At 41.4% G+C, this 21,496-nt stretch overlaps 1 protein-coding gene across 1 annotated transcript in view; it reads left to right on the top strand.

Moving 5' to 3' along the window:
- Positions 1-16,218: 16,218 nt before the first annotated feature.
- The window catches only part of sez6a (seizure related 6 homolog a), a gene marked incomplete at both ends in the record, with an annotated part of 80,902 nt that continues 75,624 nt past the window's right edge, over positions 16,219-21,496 (top strand). The window contains one exon of the mRNA XM_079172304.1: positions 16,219-16,303. Within this exon, the coding sequence (XP_079028430.1) occupies positions 16,219-16,303 (85 nt within the window). The remainder of the gene's footprint in view (positions 16,304-21,496) is intronic.

Raw genomic sequence — 21,496 nt, 5'->3', positions numbered from 1 at the left:
CAATTATTTTTGTCTTAATTAGATACCAATTATACAAGTTAGTTCCTCTATCAATTAATGTATTCAACGTATCTATTATTAAGCTGACACCTCCTACTTCTAGTTGACATAAGCTGCAATGAAGGGTTGATATTTCTTTGCTCAAAGAGTCAAAGATTTCAGTTATCACGTGCGATATCTCAACATCTATTCGAAGCGCTGCCACAGAATCGTGTACAAACATTTAAGGTTCCCAGACGATGTATCCTGATGATCCGCTGATTTTTCCTCTCGCGTGGAATGTTGGATTTTGTCGATCTTTGGGTCTTTTGCATGCAAATGATAGCAGCACTTGCAATTCATCTGTGAAGGTCCACCAGCAGTGCAACTAAATACAATTTGCAATCCTGTTTTATCTGTGGTGATCCTGTATGTCTCCGCTCTCTCCCAGTCTCAGAAGAGCTCTGTTTATACAAATGAGCCCGGCTGAGAGATGACCTCTTGCTTCTTTTCTGGGTCGTAAGAGAAGCAGATGTAAATAATATAAACTAGATGGTAATATTTTTTTTTTGCCTTAGTTCAGTGTCAGTGTCGTGCACATGAGAACAGTGGAGAAAAATAAGTGGAGAATGGATGGAGGTTATGAGCCTCACAGCCTTCCAACCCTCCCCTCTCATCTCCAAAATACTGAAGATGCTCGTGTTGAAATAGTTTTTCTAGTTTTCGAAATAGTGACTATGCTCAGAGGCCATTTTCGCTTATTTGATCTCTCCGATGATCAAATGTTGACCAAACTTCAAAGGAAGGTTCACAAGGAAGGTGCACTCAGAGTGGAGATCTCTGTGAGGTGTAGCTGCAAAAACAACAGCAGTATTGTGTGATTGAATGCATACAACCTATAATTAGCTAACCCCCGTCGAGACGCTAATAGGCAGCAAGGCGTCATAATACATACTTCATTCAAACTCAAAAAACAAGCGGCCATGTATGCAGGCAATCGGCTCACAGTTGTTGTATAAGACACGTTGTTCAACCTGGCAAAAAACTAAATTAAACTCACCAAGCTTTCTGCCTGCATAGCAGCTGCAACCAATGCGCTGCAAAGCACCATAAAACACACATGCATACAGGTAATCGGCTTGAAGTCGTCGTACAAGACACTCCTTACAATCCTCCCAAAAACAAAATAAAACCCATCAAACTGTCCGCCTAGCAGCGGCTGAGTTGTGGAGAGGTATATAGAGCAATATCTGTGCTGGTTGTTCCGTTAGTTGTCAGCAGTTAGAAAAACACACTGTCCAAAACAATAAAAAGTGAGCCGCAGAGCAGTAGCTAAGAGGTACTGATAGTTCCATTAGCTGTTAGCGAAACACTCAGAAAACTGCTTCCCTCCTAGAGTGGGCGCACAGCAGCGGCTGGGGGTCGGAGATGCACTCAGCTGTGTTATCACTAGCAGCCCCTACTGGCAGAATGGAAAGACAGAGAGTTGCACATTCATTCACTCACGGACACGTGTACACGTCCAACCGATCGCATGATCCTCCTGGCAGAGATAATGAATGGGATCATCTAGATCAAATAAAATAACATGATATCCTGTCAAACTTTTGTTGGATGACACATCCACATGATGCTTATATATGGGAAGGCCGGTAGCAGGCGGTCTAGCATTAGGACCCAGGCAAAGGGGCGGAGTCTAACTAATCAATTGAACGGGCCACTTTCTGTTCTCTTTCTTGTGGGGCTTTGTGCTGTGCTGAAGGGGGGACCGAGTGGTAGAATAGCCATCTACCATGTGTATTTTATTGTGTGGTTTGAGTCACCTTAGCTTGCTGTGAGTAGGTACATTTGAATTTGTTCATGTGCAGTGGTGGTCTATTCATAATTTGCCCATATATCTTAAGCATAACTCTACACTGACCTCCCTGATGGTGCAGTTTAGCCCCACATTGTATATTTTCTTTGCTTGTTCATTTGATTTATGTATTAAATGTATACTTTACTCCATCCCTCTTTTATTATGACCTGCATTCTATTGAAACTCACTTGTTGAGTGGAGACAAGTCTTCTATTCCATGCATTGGCAATAAAATATTATAGGTCTTGTGCATTGAGTATCACCAGGTCACAAATGTATAATTTGCTAAACTGGCATATTTGAAATGTTTAATTTGCACATGGGAGAAAGGAAACATACACACAAGTACACACACACAAAGTGGAAGGCATCCTGCTGCTCCTCCAAAATTACATTCTGGCAGATGTACAAATGTGTTCTGCGAGAACACTCCACACGGGTTGATTGTGCCGCCTGCTCGCCTATTTTACAGGTGCTACTGCACGGTAGCAAAAGACGGCGACTTCCTCTGAGGATCTGGATCACCAGTCTCAAACCAACGAGTTCTTTGCCCGCCAGCATGATTCAAAAGCTCACTGAATCAGCCGTAGAATTGTACTTCTACCAGAAAGGTGAGCTTCATTAACCCCCCCCCGCCAGTTCTGTTGCTCTGGCACAGATTCTCAAGATCATTTTGCTACCCCTGAAATGCAGTGAATAATTAAACTGGCTGGGTATAATATTGAGTTTTGACTTTTCAGAGACATATAAATATTTCTGTAACATCTGTGAGAACACAAATATAGCTACTGCGGCAATATCGGCTCAAACTGACCTATCTCACAAGTATTGCTTTATGTGCATGTGTGACAGAGCTGACCACAGAAATGTAGGCTACTACATGCTAAAAGCGGACAACGGCCCAGACATTTTAGATGGGTGATAATTAATTAGAATCCCTGGACTGACTGGGAACTGTCTACCTATCTTTAAGCCCTTAACAAATACTCTTCAAGTGCCACCAGCAGCATTTAACCTCCCATTGCATCAGCTCCAACAAAAGATGATGGTTATCCAATTGAGGCTGCAAAGCATACATTTTTCTTCATTATAATGAGCCGTCATTTATCATAATTCTTTTTTTCTTCACTCTAGCGTCTCTCTACTTCTTGCCTCGTTTGGTCAATTTCTTTGCTGACTTTCCACACATTCCTTTTTGTCTGTGTTCTTTTCCTTTTAAACTGTACTTTACCTCACATGCAGGGTATCCTTTTTTCAGCACATACTCAAGATATAAGTCTAACTTATCATTTTGTAAACTTAAAGCATAAAAGAAATGCAAAATAAAAAAAGAGAGGAAAAACTAGAGATCCATCTTGTGGTGGGATCAAGCAGCCATGTCACTATTTATACAGAAACAAAATATAAGAAATAAAACTGTAATACAGTATTACATCTACGGACATAAATGAGATACTTTCAACTGATTTTCTCAGCCTCTACACAATATATACAGTATATAATGTTACTGTAACTGAAAGTTAAATAACAAATTTCAAGCACGGATGTAAATTCAGTGAAAGAATGTAATACGCTGAATGGCTTTTATCCTTTAGTGATCTTATGTGTAGCTGCAGGACCACACATCTTAATTACCTGCCACACGCATGTGCGAGTCACACTGCTTATTTTTGGACCTGTTCAAACGTCTTTCTGCTGAATATTAATGGCGCTCTCTGGGTTGTGCACAGGTTAATGCGCGTCCTTTCTGATGAATAACTAAGGAATAATGTATAATGCATAAGGCTGGCTGTTCCCTGCCCTTGGCTTCATTGTTGTCTCAGGTGTCGATGTTGGAAGGTGACGGAAGTCACCATCAGTGGGAATAGTTTGTGAATGTCTAATACACTGTAACTAGACTGAGGAAATACTCAGTGGACAATGATTATAATTATGTTGAAAAAGTCATGATAATCATGCTGTCACGGTAATTCTAGCATTCTAAAATTCATCATTTTTTTTTTGTTAGCTGCTTTGAAATAAAGCAAAGCAACTGCTTTTAAGGTTATAGTCATCCAGGTTTCAGCTAAGAAGACCATGGCCCGAATTTAGTGCTATACAAAGCTGATACGGTGATTCCCATAAGCCATATCCATGTTTATGTGCTGTATAGTATGTATGCTGTAGGCATTCGATGTGGAGCCTACATATACAATAATACACCCACTATCCTGGATAAATTCAAAATGCATTTCTCAAACGTTTAGTAAGGGTACTCTAAACCAGCACATGCCTCCCAATCATAGAACACAGTGACAGTCTCATCTCCAGACACTGTTTTGTAAAAGAGTTGGTGGCGTGAGAGGCAGACGCTGGTGAAATAATGGAGGGAATACATAAGAATGGCTAGAGGCACCGGATTGTTAGCTGGGTGAGTGAAGCTGCTTTTGCTGTGCTAGTTTGCAGACCCCTGGGCACCCAGTCCATGTAAACAGAATATTTATTTAATAGTCATCTTGGCATGTGGGACTGTTCCAACTCAAGTAATGTGCTGCACATGGATTTATTTTACTCTCCCCGCTCGCAGAGCTGGTCTTCCGATAGCGTGTAAACCTTTCCGTACTCATTGACTTGTTGGTATATCGATTTACGGGAGCATGTCGGTGGAAGATGCTCTTGTTAGTTTGTTGATGAAAACATGTTGCTATTCAGGTATTCAACATGAATGACCAATTTGAAATGCATTCTTTTTGAATGCTGGAGAAAAAGAAGACGCATTGTGTGTGTGAGGGTGTGTTTGTGCTCAGTCCTATCTTGTGATGGCACATGTCTTGCCCCATGTTGTGAGTGCTCCCACTGAGCTGTAATAACACACCTCACTGCTGTCTGAAATATTCATGGCCAGGTAAGCCCATCACTCTGAGTCAGTCACATGGATGCGTTATTATCACCCCCCCCCCCTCTCCTCGAGCCTCCAGGTCACTTTATTGCACCTGCCTTCTGCTTCATCCCACTCCCCTCTCAGCTCCTAGCTGCACCCTGCAGCCACCCAGTGTTACGTATTTCATTTATTATCAGTCTCAACTTAAAGTGGAAATCGGTAAGAACCTCATTAATTGCATTGTTGTGGCTGAAAAGACGATACCAGCAGACATGGTTTCCACAATAGCCATTCAATGTATATACTCTACATTCTGTGAATACCATGTAGCCGTTTTCATTGTTGGCGGCAGAGTCCGCCATTCTCGCCCAGGTTTCAAATTGCTTCCCTACGCATACCCAGTTTGTTAACTTGCGCTGTAAACGCTCCTCTCTTGTTTTCCCGACAAAGTGGCTGCACACATTTATTCTAGATTTATACTGTTTATTTGTTTCTTATGTGTTGTAGTAAACATGACTGTACATCTGTCTGTGAGTTAGGTTATTTAGAGGTCGTCACGTGGTTTAATTTCTGTGATTCTTCTGTGAGACACAGAATAGACACAGTGTTGTGATGAAGGGTCATCGGGAACAGCCGAGAGCTCAGCGGCAACACATTACACAATGAAGCATTTCACTTAATAATATGAAATAATCCAGTTAGCATAATCCATGCTGCCCTTATCGAGTTGTTATGCAGTTCATTCATGATTGAATCCTCATAATAACCAATGCCATTGCAAAATCTATTTCATTCGGTCCCTTGTTTGAGAGCAGGCAAAGGGAAATATTGCTAAATCCTTCGTGAAAAAATCTCGCCAACGTACAGTAAGGTCAGGGCTCCATAACCTCCGACCCTTCCACCAGAAGTGAGGCCACGCAGGCAATAGCCTGTACTGTAAGCAGCATTTGTTTTGGGGCAGCTGAGGCCATTCAGCGAGGTCAAAGTCAACCTGCACCAGGTCATGGCCTCGGCCAGGCACCATCAGTTTCACAAGTGTTATTTTTCTAAAGATTTATCCTGCTGTTTTTTTCTTTTTCTTTCTAACAACACCAAGGTTCATAAACAACCACAGCTGGGAGCTTCTTACAACAATCACGCTTCCTTCTGCTTTGCCGAAGGGGCTGGGTGTCAAGTGGTTAAGGGCACATAGATTACGGCTGTTGAGGGAGGAGTGTGGGTTCAAATCTAGACCAATGTGCCATCTATGAGTAGAGACAATAATCACTTGTGTGATCTGTGTAATGTCATATATCCAGCTATGAGACACAGACCTCTGAGGAGTCAGTCACTAGAAATCTCATGCCTCCATGTCACAATGACGAGCACGTGTACTGTATTTTATCGTGAGGTGACTGTTGACATTGTTGATACAGCCAGTAGTATTTTATTATAGCAGACACTAAAACACAAAAATCCTGTTTATTTGTTGTCTTTTAGGGTGAAGCGAAAGCAAAAAGTGAGTATGAGGATAACTTTTTTATTTTCATCCTTGCAAAATGAAATCTAATCTCCCACTGGATGCTCACTTTCGTTAGCTTTATACACACACACAGGCTTTACGCCAGTTAGAGTAAAGTCTTTGTCTCGATATTTCATAAGCCAAAACTTTGTTGTTTCTCTTCTTCTTTTGTCGAAGCTATTACATCTGGCTGCTGCAATTCTTTAATGATGTTTGCTCTGTCGTGTTGTGAATCTTACCATCATGTCACTGTCATGAGTACAGCACAAAGAAGGAGCCCAATAGTGGCATGGAAGTCAACTCAGCGGTACTTCATGTTTTGAATAGGAAGAGGAGAAAAGAGAGGACAACTACAGAAAAACAGGTCGACTGTTACAGAGTCTAACATAAGGAGGCTATTAAGAATCAAAATCCTCACATAGTGAAGGAACATTAAATGAAATAGTGAAGCATGAAACAAACACATGCAGCTGGCAATGCCAAGTGCATAACCCTACCATAGAGAATGAGATGTTTTCTGATCTTATCAGAGAGTTCATATTGTTAAGCATACAGCGTTACCAGTGATACAACTGAAAGTGTATACTGATGTTAAAGCTGAAAATCAAGAAAACACTACAACCAGCAACCTTTAGATATTGCCGTGGAGCTCTTGAGAGGTTTTTGTAGCCTTTGATTCAGCAGACAGTTCACATGCAGCAGGACTGACAAAGGTGAGAGTTAAGCATCTACAGAGAGATATGATCTGGAATACTGAACAACCTTCTGAGAAAAAGCAATGCAGGGCAGGACTGGAAAGCAGAGTGTGTGTGTGTGTGTGTGTGTGTGTGTGTGTAAGGGCAACCTATTCTCATTCCGAACTCGTTACATGGGGACACTTGGTCTGAACCCCTTGGCGTCACATTTGAACACACTGGGGAACCCTTGGGTTTAGGCAACAAAAGAACTTGGTTAGGTTTCGTAAAAAAAACGTGATTTGGATTAAAATGAGTATTAATTATCGAGGCAATATAGCTTGATCCCCCCACATCCACCCAACCTCCTCCCTACATACTGGTAACGTGATTTGTTATTTGGTGTGTTTATGGGGTATTTGTTATTATTTCTTATTCAAAGGGACCTTGTAGAGCTCTAGCATCCTTTTATTGGACTGAATCGGTCGATGTACAGTAAGTCAGGGTTAGAATGAAGACATTGAAGAGATTGAAATTCAATTTAGCTTTCAACCATCACACAAAAGACTACGGTGGACAATCTCCACAGTTATCATTGATCAACAAAGGCTTCAGAAGCGCCAATCGACTTAACAGATGTTTATCTGTTATAAAAATCTACAGTCATGCTTTAAAAATATTAAAAAGATATATAATGTATAAAATACAGTCGTCAATCGAACGGCAGCACTTTTTAAAATGGTTTGTTAACCTGGCAGCTCCAGGAGAAGATGAAAAATATAACAGAATGACCCTCTATCCTCCTTCTTGACATTTGGTATTTCAGAAACACATCAAAGAGGTCCTCCATTACCTCCGTGGAGCTATCACGCCCTTCAGCAGTGTGCACTACTCTGCCTCTACAAGACGTGGAAGACTCTTGTGAATCGCCTCGCAATTCCCTTTCACAGCACTGACTGTTATAATTCTAGCATGTCATGATGCTTCTTCAGTGCAACACGTGTGCTCTTTCTTTCCAAAATTTCATTCATTTTACTTATGTTATTTTGAAAATAGAAACCATGCTCCGTCTGTTTATTGTGCAAGAGAAGGGATTTCCTACAGCTGCAATTTAAGGGTACTATTCGAAATTCAGAGCATATCAAGGCGCCTCCACACTCAACATGGCGTCATAGCTGAGCCGACGCCTCGCTGCTAACGCTGCTAACAGTGCAAACAACAGTGCTGACAGAGCTAACAGTGTTTACCTCAGGGGGAATTGGAGGGTGGGCACTTCCTCTTTTGCAATGACGATGTGGGTCAAGGTGACGTTATCGGCTGCAACCGCCGTATGAGCATGTCTGTGAGCGAGCCTGTGGGACATGCTCGCATGCATCCCTGCCAGCCCGGCTATGTAAACAAAGCCCTTGGATTACAACGCACGCATAGTAAGAGTGACTTCCGTCTCTGCTCAGGTTGACATTACTCCTCTATATCTTTAGCAGATTGGTGTTTGCTGCTGTATCAATGCTCTGAATGTTTAACAAAGAACCTTTTAAACAAAATGCTCTTTTGAATCTGAAATTGTATTTCAGTCTGTGACTTTCACTCTAAAACTAAATATAAATGATCCATTGTAGTAGCAATGTCACCGTTTGGTTTACATTTGACAGATGTAAACATTATAACGTTGCAACACAACGTTATAATAAGCTAAATATCTTGCAAAATGTTGTATTTTGAAATTTCATTTGCATATTGACGGGGTTAAATCAGCTAAATGATATGTGTGTGTGTGTGTGTGTGTGTGTGTTTGTGTGAGTCAGAGAGCGAGAAAAAGAGAGAGAGAGAGAGAGAGCGCGAGCAAAAGAAAGGAAGAGCAAGACGCTGGAAGGAACAAAAGAAATCTCTGTGGCAGTAAAGTAAAATTGCTTTTTGAGCCTTTTCATTACAAATGACTCTCCGTGATCAATATTCTTTTTAATTATAAATGAACATGTGTTTTAATAGAGAAAAATTACATTTAAATGCAATTTAATGGCGACTAGAAAAGAGTAGCGAGAGAAAAAGAACAAAAAAAACTGTCAAATTTGCCCACTGCCTCCCATTAGAGCAATTGCTAAAACCTTTTGAAGAGAACAACATAACTCCCCAGTCATCTCAGCTGTCGGTTTGAGTCTTACCGTTGAACAGTGATTTCGGGCTGCAGCCCCTGCACTCCCAAAGGCAGGCAGCACCTTTGTGGCTGAGAGTGGGAAGCAGCCTCCATTGAATGGAGCAAAGCGAGCTGAACAGCAGGCAAAGATGAAAGCGGACGTTAAAAGTGGCAAGACTTGCATCTCTGTGACTCAGGGCCTGCATGGTTTAACGGGATGCCGCTGAACTCCAGACAAACAGCACAGTGGACGTCAGTGTGCTGCGAGCTGTGTTGTGTGTGTGTGTGTGTGTGGAGGTAAAGTGTGTGTGTGTGCACACGCATATACGGAGGCAGATCTGTTGTCTGAGTGCAGCCACCCGCCTTCATCCGCACTTAAGTTCTCATTAGGGGCTCGTGTGACATAAGGCAACAACCTGTGACCAACTAGGCATGGTATACGGCTGGGGGAGAGCGGGAGGGGGAGATCGGGGGGGGGGTGGAGGTGTGTGTGCCTTGTTGTCACTTGTCAGGTACCGCGGCCGCTAGCCTTGAGATACTTGGCTGTTGTCTGGGAGTGCTTTATCATCTTGATAAATGCAGCCTTGGAGCAGTGCACTATCAGCATGCTCAGGGGCATGAGACACACTCTGACTAATGAAAAGAGAAGGTCAAGGAGAGGGAGGGGTGTGGAAGAGGAGAAATCGTGAACAGAGATGTGGATGTAAAAGTACGGGACAAGATGTCACACACTCCGTGAAAGGTTTGTGTGTGTGTGTGTGACGGAAAATGCTTATTTTCTTTCTTGTGTGTGTTGCTGCCACAACAACATGCATGGTGGTAGTGTGTGCATGCAGCGTTTGCTCATGCCTTTGTGTGTAAAGGCTGTGTAAATGAATAGTTTGCTAGTATACAGACCCTTCTAGCCGAGCACTCCATTACACCTCTGGACAGAAAACTCCATCTTCACATACGCCTCTGCAAAGGCACACAGAACACTGTTATCAGGGCAAAATAATCTCGCTGCAGCAATAATTTCATTCTATTCAAAACATTCATTGCACCATGTCCAGTGCCAACATGCTTCTAATTACATTTGACAAGAGGGGTTACGTTCATTTTCTCGTACCTGTGATACAGACACATTCCCTCTCTCTTGAATGTTATTACAGCAGGTGTTGAGAATTGTCTGGCGCAGTGTTCATTTTGGAGTCGTCAAAGTGACAGCACTGAGCTTGGGAATCGTTTGGGGCTCATTACCATGGACTGCTGATTCTATTGGCAGGGCCCCCCCTCCCCGCATGACTGGGCAGACGCTGCTCCAGCCTAGCCGTCAGATAGACGCAATGATCAGGGGGTTAACAGATGCTGCTCAGTCTTTGAGGTCACATCCACTCCGGTCCCACTGTTGGGACTCAGACGGAGCAGAGCGAGCACAACAACATGCTCACGCACAAGTCGGGCAGCTAAGAGGAATGTTTCCCGCTACAGAGAGTCTCCAAACGCTCTTGCACAGAACACAACGGACACAAATCCACGAGGCAGTTTGTGAAACTCATAACTTGAGGTCAAAGGCCAGGTGGAGCATGAATTCCCCCCCCCCCCCCTCCCATCCGCCGTTCCCTATTTTCTCCCGCAGAAAATGGATGTGTACAGAGAGCTTTGAAAAACTGTCTACTACGCAGTTGACTTGCTCAGAGGGAGCTCTTTTCCAATGGGTGGTAATGAGGAGTGTGCAATTAACTGGGCTCTGCCACGAGGAAGTGCACAGCAAAGGGGGAGGGGGAAGAGGGAGGAAGACAGCACGATGCTACGAACAGCACTGAACTATTTATGCTACGCAAGCATGGGCGAGTTAAGACAACACTTGATATTTATAGGGAAATTGGGTCATTGTGGGAGCAAGGAACAGGACATAGAGTGGGGAAGACGACGTCAACGAGAAATTGTCTATAGATCTATTACATATATTCTCCTGTAACAGATTTTTTTTTTTGCAATTGAAGAGCATCAACAGTATTGCAGACTCACAAAAGGAATCAACAGTACATGCACATATGAAGCATCATAGTCTATATCAGTAATGGCAAGAGCACAACCTGATCACAGAAACAAGAAATGACTGATTTGGTCAGTTATAGATAGACAGCGAACGTCCATATGGCATTGTGCTTCACATTTACTTACAGTATCTAGGTCATTTGTTTTTTAAATCTTTTCATATTCAGGAATGTTTATGTATTTGTTGATTCTACTGGTCATACCGACTGTGTGACATGTACTCTTTTGCGAAGGTAAACAGTAATTACTGGGCCAGCAATACTCGGGTCTGTAAGAAACAGCATCTTCAGGGCTCGGAGCATAAGGAATTTGGTTCATTTCCACATTGGGCATCATCAGCATTTTGCCGATGTTGCCTATTAAATACGGAAATAATATGAATACAGAATGTTTTAAACTTTGAACTGTCAGTTCCGGCGGAGATGAGAAGCATACGAGTGAACAGAATGAGTCAACCCTTTGTTAGTCTGTCTCTCATCATTAGGGATGTGGATTAAACTCTCCACTCTGTTTATCCCGTTCTGTCCCGTTTTCACATTCTGAGGTGACGTTTCACAGAATGTGTCATTAAAATCAAATTATAAAAACAAAGCAAAAAAAAAGATTACACTTAAGTCTTGTCAACACACTAAATCAACATCCAGCAATGTCAACATTTAAAAGGAATTGGCTTTTGGTGTGTATGTGGAAATATATGAAAACAATAATTTTGCTATTGTGAAGAATGTGTAAACTGTTTCTTTGAATGTTGCTTTGGTGTAGAAACTTGCTTTGAAAAACTTAAAATACACATTGCCGCAATCGTTAAAAGAAACTCTTGGAGGGAATCGATACTATTAGAGATTCTTTGCTGTTCTGTTTTTCTATGATCAGACTTCTCTGGCTGTTTACTCTCGTTATATACTTAAGACTGTTGGTAGAACGTCAGTAGTAATGATAGATATTTTTCTAAAACTCCTAAAAAGGGAAAAATAAAAGGAGAAACAATCAATTTCAAAGTCTATTCTAAGGCTGCTTTGAGTTGCATCAGATAAGGTCTAAGCTATAACTAACAGTGGTGAGTCAGGTATATATCATTTTCTCCAACAAACTCTCATATAATCCCTCAGTTTCAAACCCTGAATCTCTCACATTTTCCTCCCCTCTAGCATCCGCCGTCTGATTGGCACAGCCTAATACGAGACAAATGGCAGTAAATAACTGTGAACTGATTTTGGGGCGGTACTCTGATTGCGACTGTTGGCTGAAAGGGTTCGCGGTTCTGCACTGTGACTGCAACGCGCGGTGATTAGCCCCGTGTGCATTTGTGAGTCCTGTGACTGTGATATTGTTGCCGCCAGTGACTGTAATGTGGGTTGTAATTTGTAGGTTGTAATGCTACGTGGGCAGGGACTCATTGATGGCGTTTGGCACACAGCCTTGCTTTGATGAAGCACTTAGCCAGGCCCAGTCAGTCTGAATATCACAGACAGTGCTTTGAGTCAGTGGGAGTGTGTTTGTTAGCTGAGCATGCCGTGAAATAATCAGTCAGTCCTTAGCCATCTAATGAACAGTCATCATAAGATGCTTTTTACATAATCCTGCCATCTAAGATTACCTTAATGCATGTAAAGGCTTGCTGCCGACGTGTGCCTCATTACCTTGGTACATTGGTCATTTCATTTCAAGGGTCTGATTTTCATTAACTGCTCTGCCCCCCTACCCCATTAGCAGAATGAAAGCTCGGCTGGAACCATCTGGCTGCCAACTAGACCTCAGGGCTGCTTTATGGCTCCACCGAGCTTCACTAAAGGGAAAGTTGCACTATTAGAGCCTCTTCTGAGTCAGGCCAGAGGGAAATACGGGAGTGATGCGAGGAGTGTCCCGTGCTTGGGGATAAATTTAGAAGAAAAAGAGACGCGTTGGCGCAGTGATAGAGGAGACAGAGGGAGGCAAAGTGAGACAAAGTCAAATAGAGCCTGAAAGAAAAGTCAACATGAAAGAGAGAGAATAAAAAGGAGAGTACAACAAGAGTGTGTGTGTGTGTGCAATGACAATGCAATTTCTGATATAAGATTTCCAAAAGGCAGCCGAGTCTTAATTGACACAAAGAAGGAAGATTGATCCATCGATTGGCGATATCACTGGATCTGCACACTGCACATATGGACCTCAGACAGGCTGACTGCTCCACTCTACACCGTTTACTTTTAGAATGAGCGGTCTTGTTCTTTTTGTTTCTGCTTACACGTACTGTTTTAGAGTCGTCAATGCTGCCTGGTTCTCTCCTAGTGCTTTTATTCCCCACCCCCGTCCCCATCTCTATTCTTGCCTTCTAATTGCTTTTATTTTGATACCGTTTTTGCTCTCGTCTCGAACAACAGACTGCCTTGTAAAATGCTCGTCAACCTGCTGTATCTTCTTCTGTTTCGGGTGACGGGGTGCATCACAACAGCACAGAAAACTCTCCAAGCCATTTTGGAAAAGTCATGTATTTTGTTGCTTGTTTCTGTGAGCCAATTTCGGAGTTTCAACCATGACTGTTCATGCATCACTTATGTAGAAGTTAGTGACTGGATGAACTGTACATATAGTAATTATTTAACTGGCTATAATAAGCCTCTTGATATAACAGGCTATTATGACCTAGATAACTAAAGGGGGTATAATGATAGTAGATAGTATCTACTATGCCTAATACTTTTGGGTGTTATAAGGGCAGAGCATATTCGGAACAACTTATAAGACTAGTTACTAGTTACTTCCAAATAATCACTTTTGTCATACCCAGGCTATTATTTAAAGCATAGTTTGTAGCAACTACTTTGCAGGCTAAGAGCGTCTATAATGACTTACCTTCTTCTGATTAACGACAAGAACAGTGACGTAATAATGTATTGATCTTTTCACTTGATTTGTCTCCACAGGGAGGTCAGAGGTCAACCACATAACAGCAACCCTTAGGGCTTGTAGGAGTTTGACGTCTTGCTCGTTGCTTCGGTTAGGTAACTGCCTACACACGCGAGACTAATACTAATCATTTGTCACAGTTTTGCCTCTTGCCGCTACACTTACCAAATACTGTATTTACTGGTTGTGCTCTGTCCGCAGTAACCATTTTAGGAACCCCACTTTATTCATTAAAGTAGAGCTTTCCTGCAAGCACTGGGCAGACAGGCATCACCGGTAAATAGATACGGCCCTGAAATGCACACTGAAACTCGAAAAGGGACATAAAAAAGTGACCTAAGAGACTCAGCACATGGTATGATCATTTCCAGCACCTGAAGACCGTGTCACCTCAGGGTTAGTCATGCTGTTAGAAAAATTCTCGCAAGACCGATGGAAAATCATTAATCAATTGGCCATTTATTCTTGCAAGAGGAGACAGAGTTGATTCACATACAGTATACATGGATCAAGGCTGCTCAGAGGTCTGACTCTGAGCCTCGGATATTTATACCAAGTAAACAATACAGTGTCACAGGCAATACGTCACGAAAGCATAACACACACACAAAATGGCTTCCACGCCATGTAGTAGTCAGGAGGCTATGTTCTCATAACATAGCTCTGTACCCATCTTAACGCTCCCACAGTCCTTATTATCATTTCAATCCAGGACATGCTGCTGAGTGTTCTTTCGCATAGACTAAACAACTGTGGTGAGGCAGTTCACACAACAAGGACACATAAGGACACCAAGCTTTTAAAGCACACCTTATAATTAGTCATTTAGATTTTCCCCAACACATGCACAGCAGGGTCTGAGCTTTACTGGGTATGGGTCTCAAAAAAGAAAAGAAAAAAAAAGAAGCTGCTGTCCTGACTCATTGGCAGAATGGTGTATGCTAAATGTAGGATCAGAACTTAAAAGTAACGAAATCTATGGGCAGTGGCAGACAAATGAATACAAATATTACAAAAATGTGTGTGTCTGGCTGGATAACAGATTCACTTTATGATGTGGCACTCCCGACTGGAAAAATGTAATTGCTGAATATAAAAAGAATCATGTTTTTCTTCTACTAGTCTGAATCTAGCATTCTGTCTTTTATGGGGATTTTGTACACATGCACGTCTCTCCCTGCCTTCAGTGCACTTTATTACAAATGATAAACTACTCACTCACCTTATGAAAAGCCAGGCTGGCCCTCTTCACAGATGACAGTTTCACTGTACATTATGTATTAAGCTCCCTCCCCCCCAACAAAAGAAATCTACATATCTGCTCACATCTACAGTAGCCTGAACACCTTTATTGTAATGCTAGTGCTGTAGGATTTTGACTTCATTTATACTGTACGCTCAAACAGAGCTTTGGAAAAAAATATACACAGTTTTGAAGTTGAAATCTTCAAATATTATTCTCAAGCACTTCGAGTGCTACTTGTACATGTTTTTTTTTAAATTTGTTATATGTAACCCCTGCTGTGTAAAACCGTGTTTATTGTGACTGTCCGTGTTTATTGACCATGCGCATACTGAATACGTTCTCTTGTGCACGTGTCTCTTGAAAAACTGGTCTCAACGAGTCTCATTGTGTTTATGCAAAGGATATAAAGGATAATATAACAAAATAGATAAGTATAAAACATATGAGCACACAGTTTGTTGGTGCATATTATAAGTGAGCCACACCAGCCGCACTAGATTGGTAAACCTAAAAAAAAAAATCTAATATTCTGTAGATTTGAACCTGATTCTGACTGTTGGAAATAGTTGAGATACATGTTTAAAAAGAAAAATAAATATGTAAAAGATGACTGCGCTCTTAAAAATAACTCCGAGGACGTAAAGGACATGCAGAGAGCACAGCATTTGAACTCCCCCAACTAACTTCGAGGAGGCTGTTCCCTCAGCTGACGCTAGGAGCTGTCCGCGGTGCTGAAGCCTCGGCTCGCTGCCTCGTCTCTCCATGTGCCGACTGCTCACACAGAGAGACAGGAATCCGCTTGCTGAGCGTCCAAATTAAAAAGGGACCTCCGCATTTCACTTGATCATTCTCGACTGTCTTCGCGCTGCGAATTTCAGAGGAAGTGCCACAGGCGAACCGCGCGGCTCAGTTTATGTTTTGCGCGAGCTTGAATTTCTCGCTTTCCTTGTTTTGTTCTTAAGCGCTGGAAGTATTCTTTCCCAACACAAGGACGTGTTCTGTAGCTACGCGAAGAGCGACCTCCTACTTCAGTAGACATGTGTATGAGACAAGACTGTCAATTGAAGACCCTCTTCGCGGTTTTGGTCCTCGCCGCCGCCGTGGCCGACATACATGGACAAGGTAAGAACTTGGGTCTCACACGCACTTTGTCGGGATTGTTCCGTGCACTTCCTTTTGTCAAACTATACGAGGCGGAGGTAGCGCTGAGTGCTGGGCAATGACACCAGGTTCCACCACGATCAGATCTACAAGTGTGTATGTGGCAGGCGCGTGCACGATGATACATTTGATATTGAATTTAAAATGTCTTGGTTTAATTCTTCACCATCAAGCGAAAGAAACCACAGCATTGCTGGTTCAATTAATCATCTGCACACATTTTAGGCTGCTACGAATTTCTTTAAACTACAGAAATAACTTAAATATTAAATAAGAAGCAGGCAGCATATATATATATATATATATATATATATATATATATATATATATATATATATATATATATATATATAGTATTTCCTATACACACAGTGGATCCAGAGTTTAGCTCATTAGAAGTTATAGATCCTCACATTTTGCCACTGGCTAATATGTGTTTAACAGTCAGTTACATAATGGTTTACTGTCAACAATTTACAGAACCTCTTTAGAGTGCTATAACGACACACGCACACACACACACACGCACACGCAAACACAAACACGTTTGGCCACAAGTAAAACACACACTAAAACCTATTTTGAACCATATTTAATCTAATGTGATGAATTTTGTGAGATGCTTATTTATTTGTTCAAGCCCCGGAGTAAACAGTCAGGAAGTGACTTGTTTTGGGCACATCGAGGTCTGTGTGACAGACGGTGCTCCGTAATAAGACTCTAATCCTCAGGAATTGCTGAAGATTATTGACCAAGCTGTTTGACACAGTTGAGTGCTTGTGGGAAGCGGCGACGCATTCATGCACAGTGGCCTTGTTCTAATTATTTCTCTATTGTGCCTCTGCCCTCTCTTTATCATTCTAACTATGCAAGCTGTTGGTCTACCTGTATTTCATCTTGACTGCACAGTTTTACCCCCCCCCCCCCCGACATGAGCCACCTGCAAGGTAGTGCGTGCAGATACAGTTTGTCCATGCAGGATAGCAGTAAAGAATACAATGCGCAGACAAATATTTACATCTGTACTTATTTATCTGAGCGGAATTACAGGTTGAATATATAGTAAAAATAACACCTTTTCTATGCACAGGTCAGAAAATGCACATCACATCATCAGCGAATACAATTATCTCATTATACTGCAACACAGTCCTTTAATGCTGAGTAAAAGACCGAACGCTTTTCTAAAATGTCTTTTAGTGAATCATTTTTTATGAAAGCCGTCTGTTTCATGTTGAAAATGAACACGTCTAGGGACAAGTGATTGCTAAACCATGCAATAATTGTGAAAATGAATTCACATTGCCCGGGCTGTTTCAGTCATTGCATATCAGCCCATGCAAAACCAATCCTGGACCAGCGCCTGAATCAACATTTTACACTATCAACAAAACATCAGCTGATGGATATCTAGAGGAGGAAAGGTGCTGCGTCGCTTCAACAAAGAATTTCAGAACCTTGCACAAGCAAATTGGAAATCTAGTTCATGGTACAGCACAACACCCTCAGAAGACTTTTCATATTGTATAAATGTTTGATGAACTTCTTATAAACACACTCTACAGTAGTGCTTATAAGTAGATGTAGGCCTTTTTTTTGTGTTGACAAATGCACACATACCAAGAACACACCTGCACTGCTCGCTCACCGCTCAAAACTCTAGGGAGGGGAAAAATGCACAGTGCACTATTTTTTTTTGAGAGCAAAATAAAATTGAACAGCTTCCATTAGTTAATTCTTTGCCGGTGCTTAGCCAGCAAATGCTCACGCTTTAGTAAATTCTCAAAGGCTGGCCATCTGAAGTTTTGATTCTTGTGGTTTTGATGTTGACATCGTCAGAAGTTTTGAACGCTTAGACGAGCAGCGAGGTCTGATTCTCTCATTTGTGGCACACGCCTGTTGTTGACACGCTTCAGTCTGTTACTGAGCAGGGAATACAAACGCTCATCCATTTCACTGGCATGAGCATGCGGCATTTTGGGGTCTGTGACATTAGTTTCCCATCTGTAGTGTGCACTTTTACATCATTGTGTAGAGAACATGTTATTTTCAGTAATAAATGTAGCTTCATATTTATTGTAAAGCGGCTGATTATTTCTCAACTGCTGGGTTATTTCTATTTTCCATCCAAGTTCATTGCTCCTGATGCTTTCTATTTGCAAAGGAAATTCAGGTTGCCTTTGTTGTTTAAAAACATCACCCTGCACACGCACACACACACACACACACACACACACACACACACACACACACACACACACACACTGTCATATTTGCAGAACTAATACTAGATTGTATTGGCTTCTAACTCAGAAATAAATGTGAAAACAGATGGATTGAAGACATTTTACATATTATATATGTAAAATGTACTATATAAAACCATTTCTTGCAAAGCGTGTCCTGTCCTTCGACAACATTTTGAGCAGCGGTTATGTCTTTGATTTGGTAAGCATCAAATAGAAAGCAAAACATTGAAATGACAAAGGGAAATTCAAGCATGCAAAAAATAATTACCCACTCATTAATTAAAAGAAAAATGATTAACAGGTCTGTAGGCACAGAGTTCATGGTTGTAACAAATAATGTTGCTTTTCAAATTAATTGGTCAAGGCTTCTATCCCTTTAATTTGTTTTCCCCATTAATAAGAGGTCATTGAGGGAGACAGAAAGATATAAAAACAGCTTCAAAGAGGATCATTAAAATTCTGATCAGAACCTCTTCAGTTCTTTATGTACACCTTTAACTGCAAAAACAACAAGATAATTAAATGGATTGGCCCATAAGCCTGCACCGCACTTTTCACCAGCTATTTTCTCTTAGTCTGTCCTCCAGCCTTCATTTATGTTTTGTGGAAATGGAATAGTGACGCCATAGTTCTGCATGCAGTTTGCGTGATTTCAGGTTTTTGTCAAAGACGTACAAGTCAAGTGGTTTGTGACTCTGACATTTAGTTATGTGTTCCATCTGTATACTGGGGTAGAATCTGTCTCACATCATGAATAAAATAAAGAAAAATATCTATTCATAAATATGAATAAATTAAATCAAACGGTGAGCTATGTGTCGTGTGAAAAACAGTGCTGCCCATGCACAGCACCCAGCAAAAGTATTCCGCTGCGATTACCAAATTGCAACAAGTAATACTTAACATGAGAACGCTACAGGCCTTTAATTATCTCCGTGCGGTTCTCCGAGCGACAAAGTGACAGATCTTGTTATGGACATTTGCTGGAATAGACAACCTGAAGGCAACAGCTTTAAGTTGTCATAAAAGGCATCAATCAAATTTACACTCTGATATAAAACATGTAATTCGCTGAAACTGCAATTACTTTAACAGCACTGTTAAAAATCATATCACAAAATATTCAAAGGAACATGCCATGTATCTGTCTTCCCAGATACTGCGTAGAAGCATTCCTCACCACTGAAGCTACATTATGTAAAAAATCTCTCACAGTGGTTCATATGCTCGTTTCCAATTCATTTGTTACAAAGCAGCTCAATAATAATTGAATTTTGTAAAATTATTCAAATGAGTATGTCTGATAAAAAACGGACACATAATTAATGGCTAATCACGCATCCATTCAGTGTGGAGAGTTTTTGCCGGCCTCGGTGCGGCACTTGAAGTTTTCCGCAATGTAATGACATTCAGCTGAGCCTATTATCTTTATGCTTACACATTATCTCCGCCTGTTAACAATGATCTGTAGCCATCGGGGAGTTGGAGAAAGGGATGTTTTATGTATCCTACAGCTCATTAAAATGAGTTAGGGTCTCAACTTGGTTGACAGAGCACTCCTTGGCATGCCACTGTTGGTTTAAGGATTGTGTATTGTCAATTCTGTAAGTCTCAGTTTTAATATATAACTTTTATTCATCATTAAAACATATGGCAAGTTAGCTTGTATAAAACAGCAACGTTGCATCCAGTTCACATGGAGATTTCTTCTTCTTTAGACTAAAACTCTACTCTGATGCTGTATTGGACTTGATTTAAGGTTATTGTTGGAAGAGGTGCATATTAAACTGCACCGTAATCATTTAGAGGGTGAACATCTCTGCGGACCCGCTATCGTTTTGACACCTGTGACCACAATGGCATCAAGTTAATTTGACGTTTCAAAAAATACAAATTTTGTGTGGTACTCATTCAACTCAATGGCGTTTGTCTCGCTAACATCCCGGGTTACGACACTAGCTTTCTGTTTTCCAGCACTGGAGGTGGTGTATATTCACAAACGGTCATGAAATGAGCTCGGATCGTGGGAATAAGACGGCGATACTTTCGATTAGATTGCTGCTTTGAGCGATGTGCTTGAAAAATCTGAACATTCTATAGTTCCAGGGGTGTTAACTGGAATTATTCAACACCTGTTTGTTGGATTGCCAGTGATTAACTTCATCAAGGGCTATTCAGCATCTGTGTGCTGTCATAATTAGTTTAACTTTCCCAAGGCCTGTCAATGGTAAATGAGAGTCATTATGCCAGAATGCCCCTCTTCAAGGCTTGGCGCCTGCCTGCCTCAGCCCCTCTCTGTGCCTGTCTCGGTCTCTTTCACTGCCTCCTAGGTGGAGCTCACAGCTTGGCTGAATGCGACTCATTTTCAACTCTTCATGTGCAAATGCCTCGCTCTCGCTCCGTGAGAATGTTCTATGCATTCTAATTTGAGTCATTGCCTCATATATTTTCCTCCTCAATAGTGTGGAGCTTTGTTTGTGGAAGGAAGGGAGTATTTTTGCAAGGATCTTTTTTGGATTTCATTACAGCTTTTCTTGGAATGGGTCTCCAACAGCTGGTTTTGCCCTATAGAAAATAAAGCCTGGTGCATTCACTAAATCAGGCTGTACTTCAGCTCAATCTGCAGTTCAGTATTCAAATTCAGATGTGGAGAGCGGTAAAGTGGTTGGTTCATTTCTTTTCCTCATATCCTTGTTGCGTGGTCAAAATGCAACATCAGCTTTAAAAATGAGGGCAACCAGCTATGTTGTATGAATAGTGAAATAAGTATTTTTATCATCAGTTTCTTTGTCAGGTTCTCTTTCCTCCTCCCTGTTTTATTTAACATGTTGCTTTTCATTTTATCTTAAGGGAGACTCAGAGTTGAGTGGTTGGCATTCGTTTGCCCCAATTGACCATTTTAGTG

The sequence above is a fragment of the Pholis gunnellus genome, assembly GCF_910591455.1.
Source record: "Pholis gunnellus genome assembly, chromosome: 13".
NCBI lineage: Eukaryota > Metazoa > Chordata > Actinopteri > Perciformes > Pholidae > Pholis > Pholis gunnellus.
Note: the sequence above shows the minus strand (reverse complement) of the source record. Positions and strands in the feature narration are given on the sequence as shown.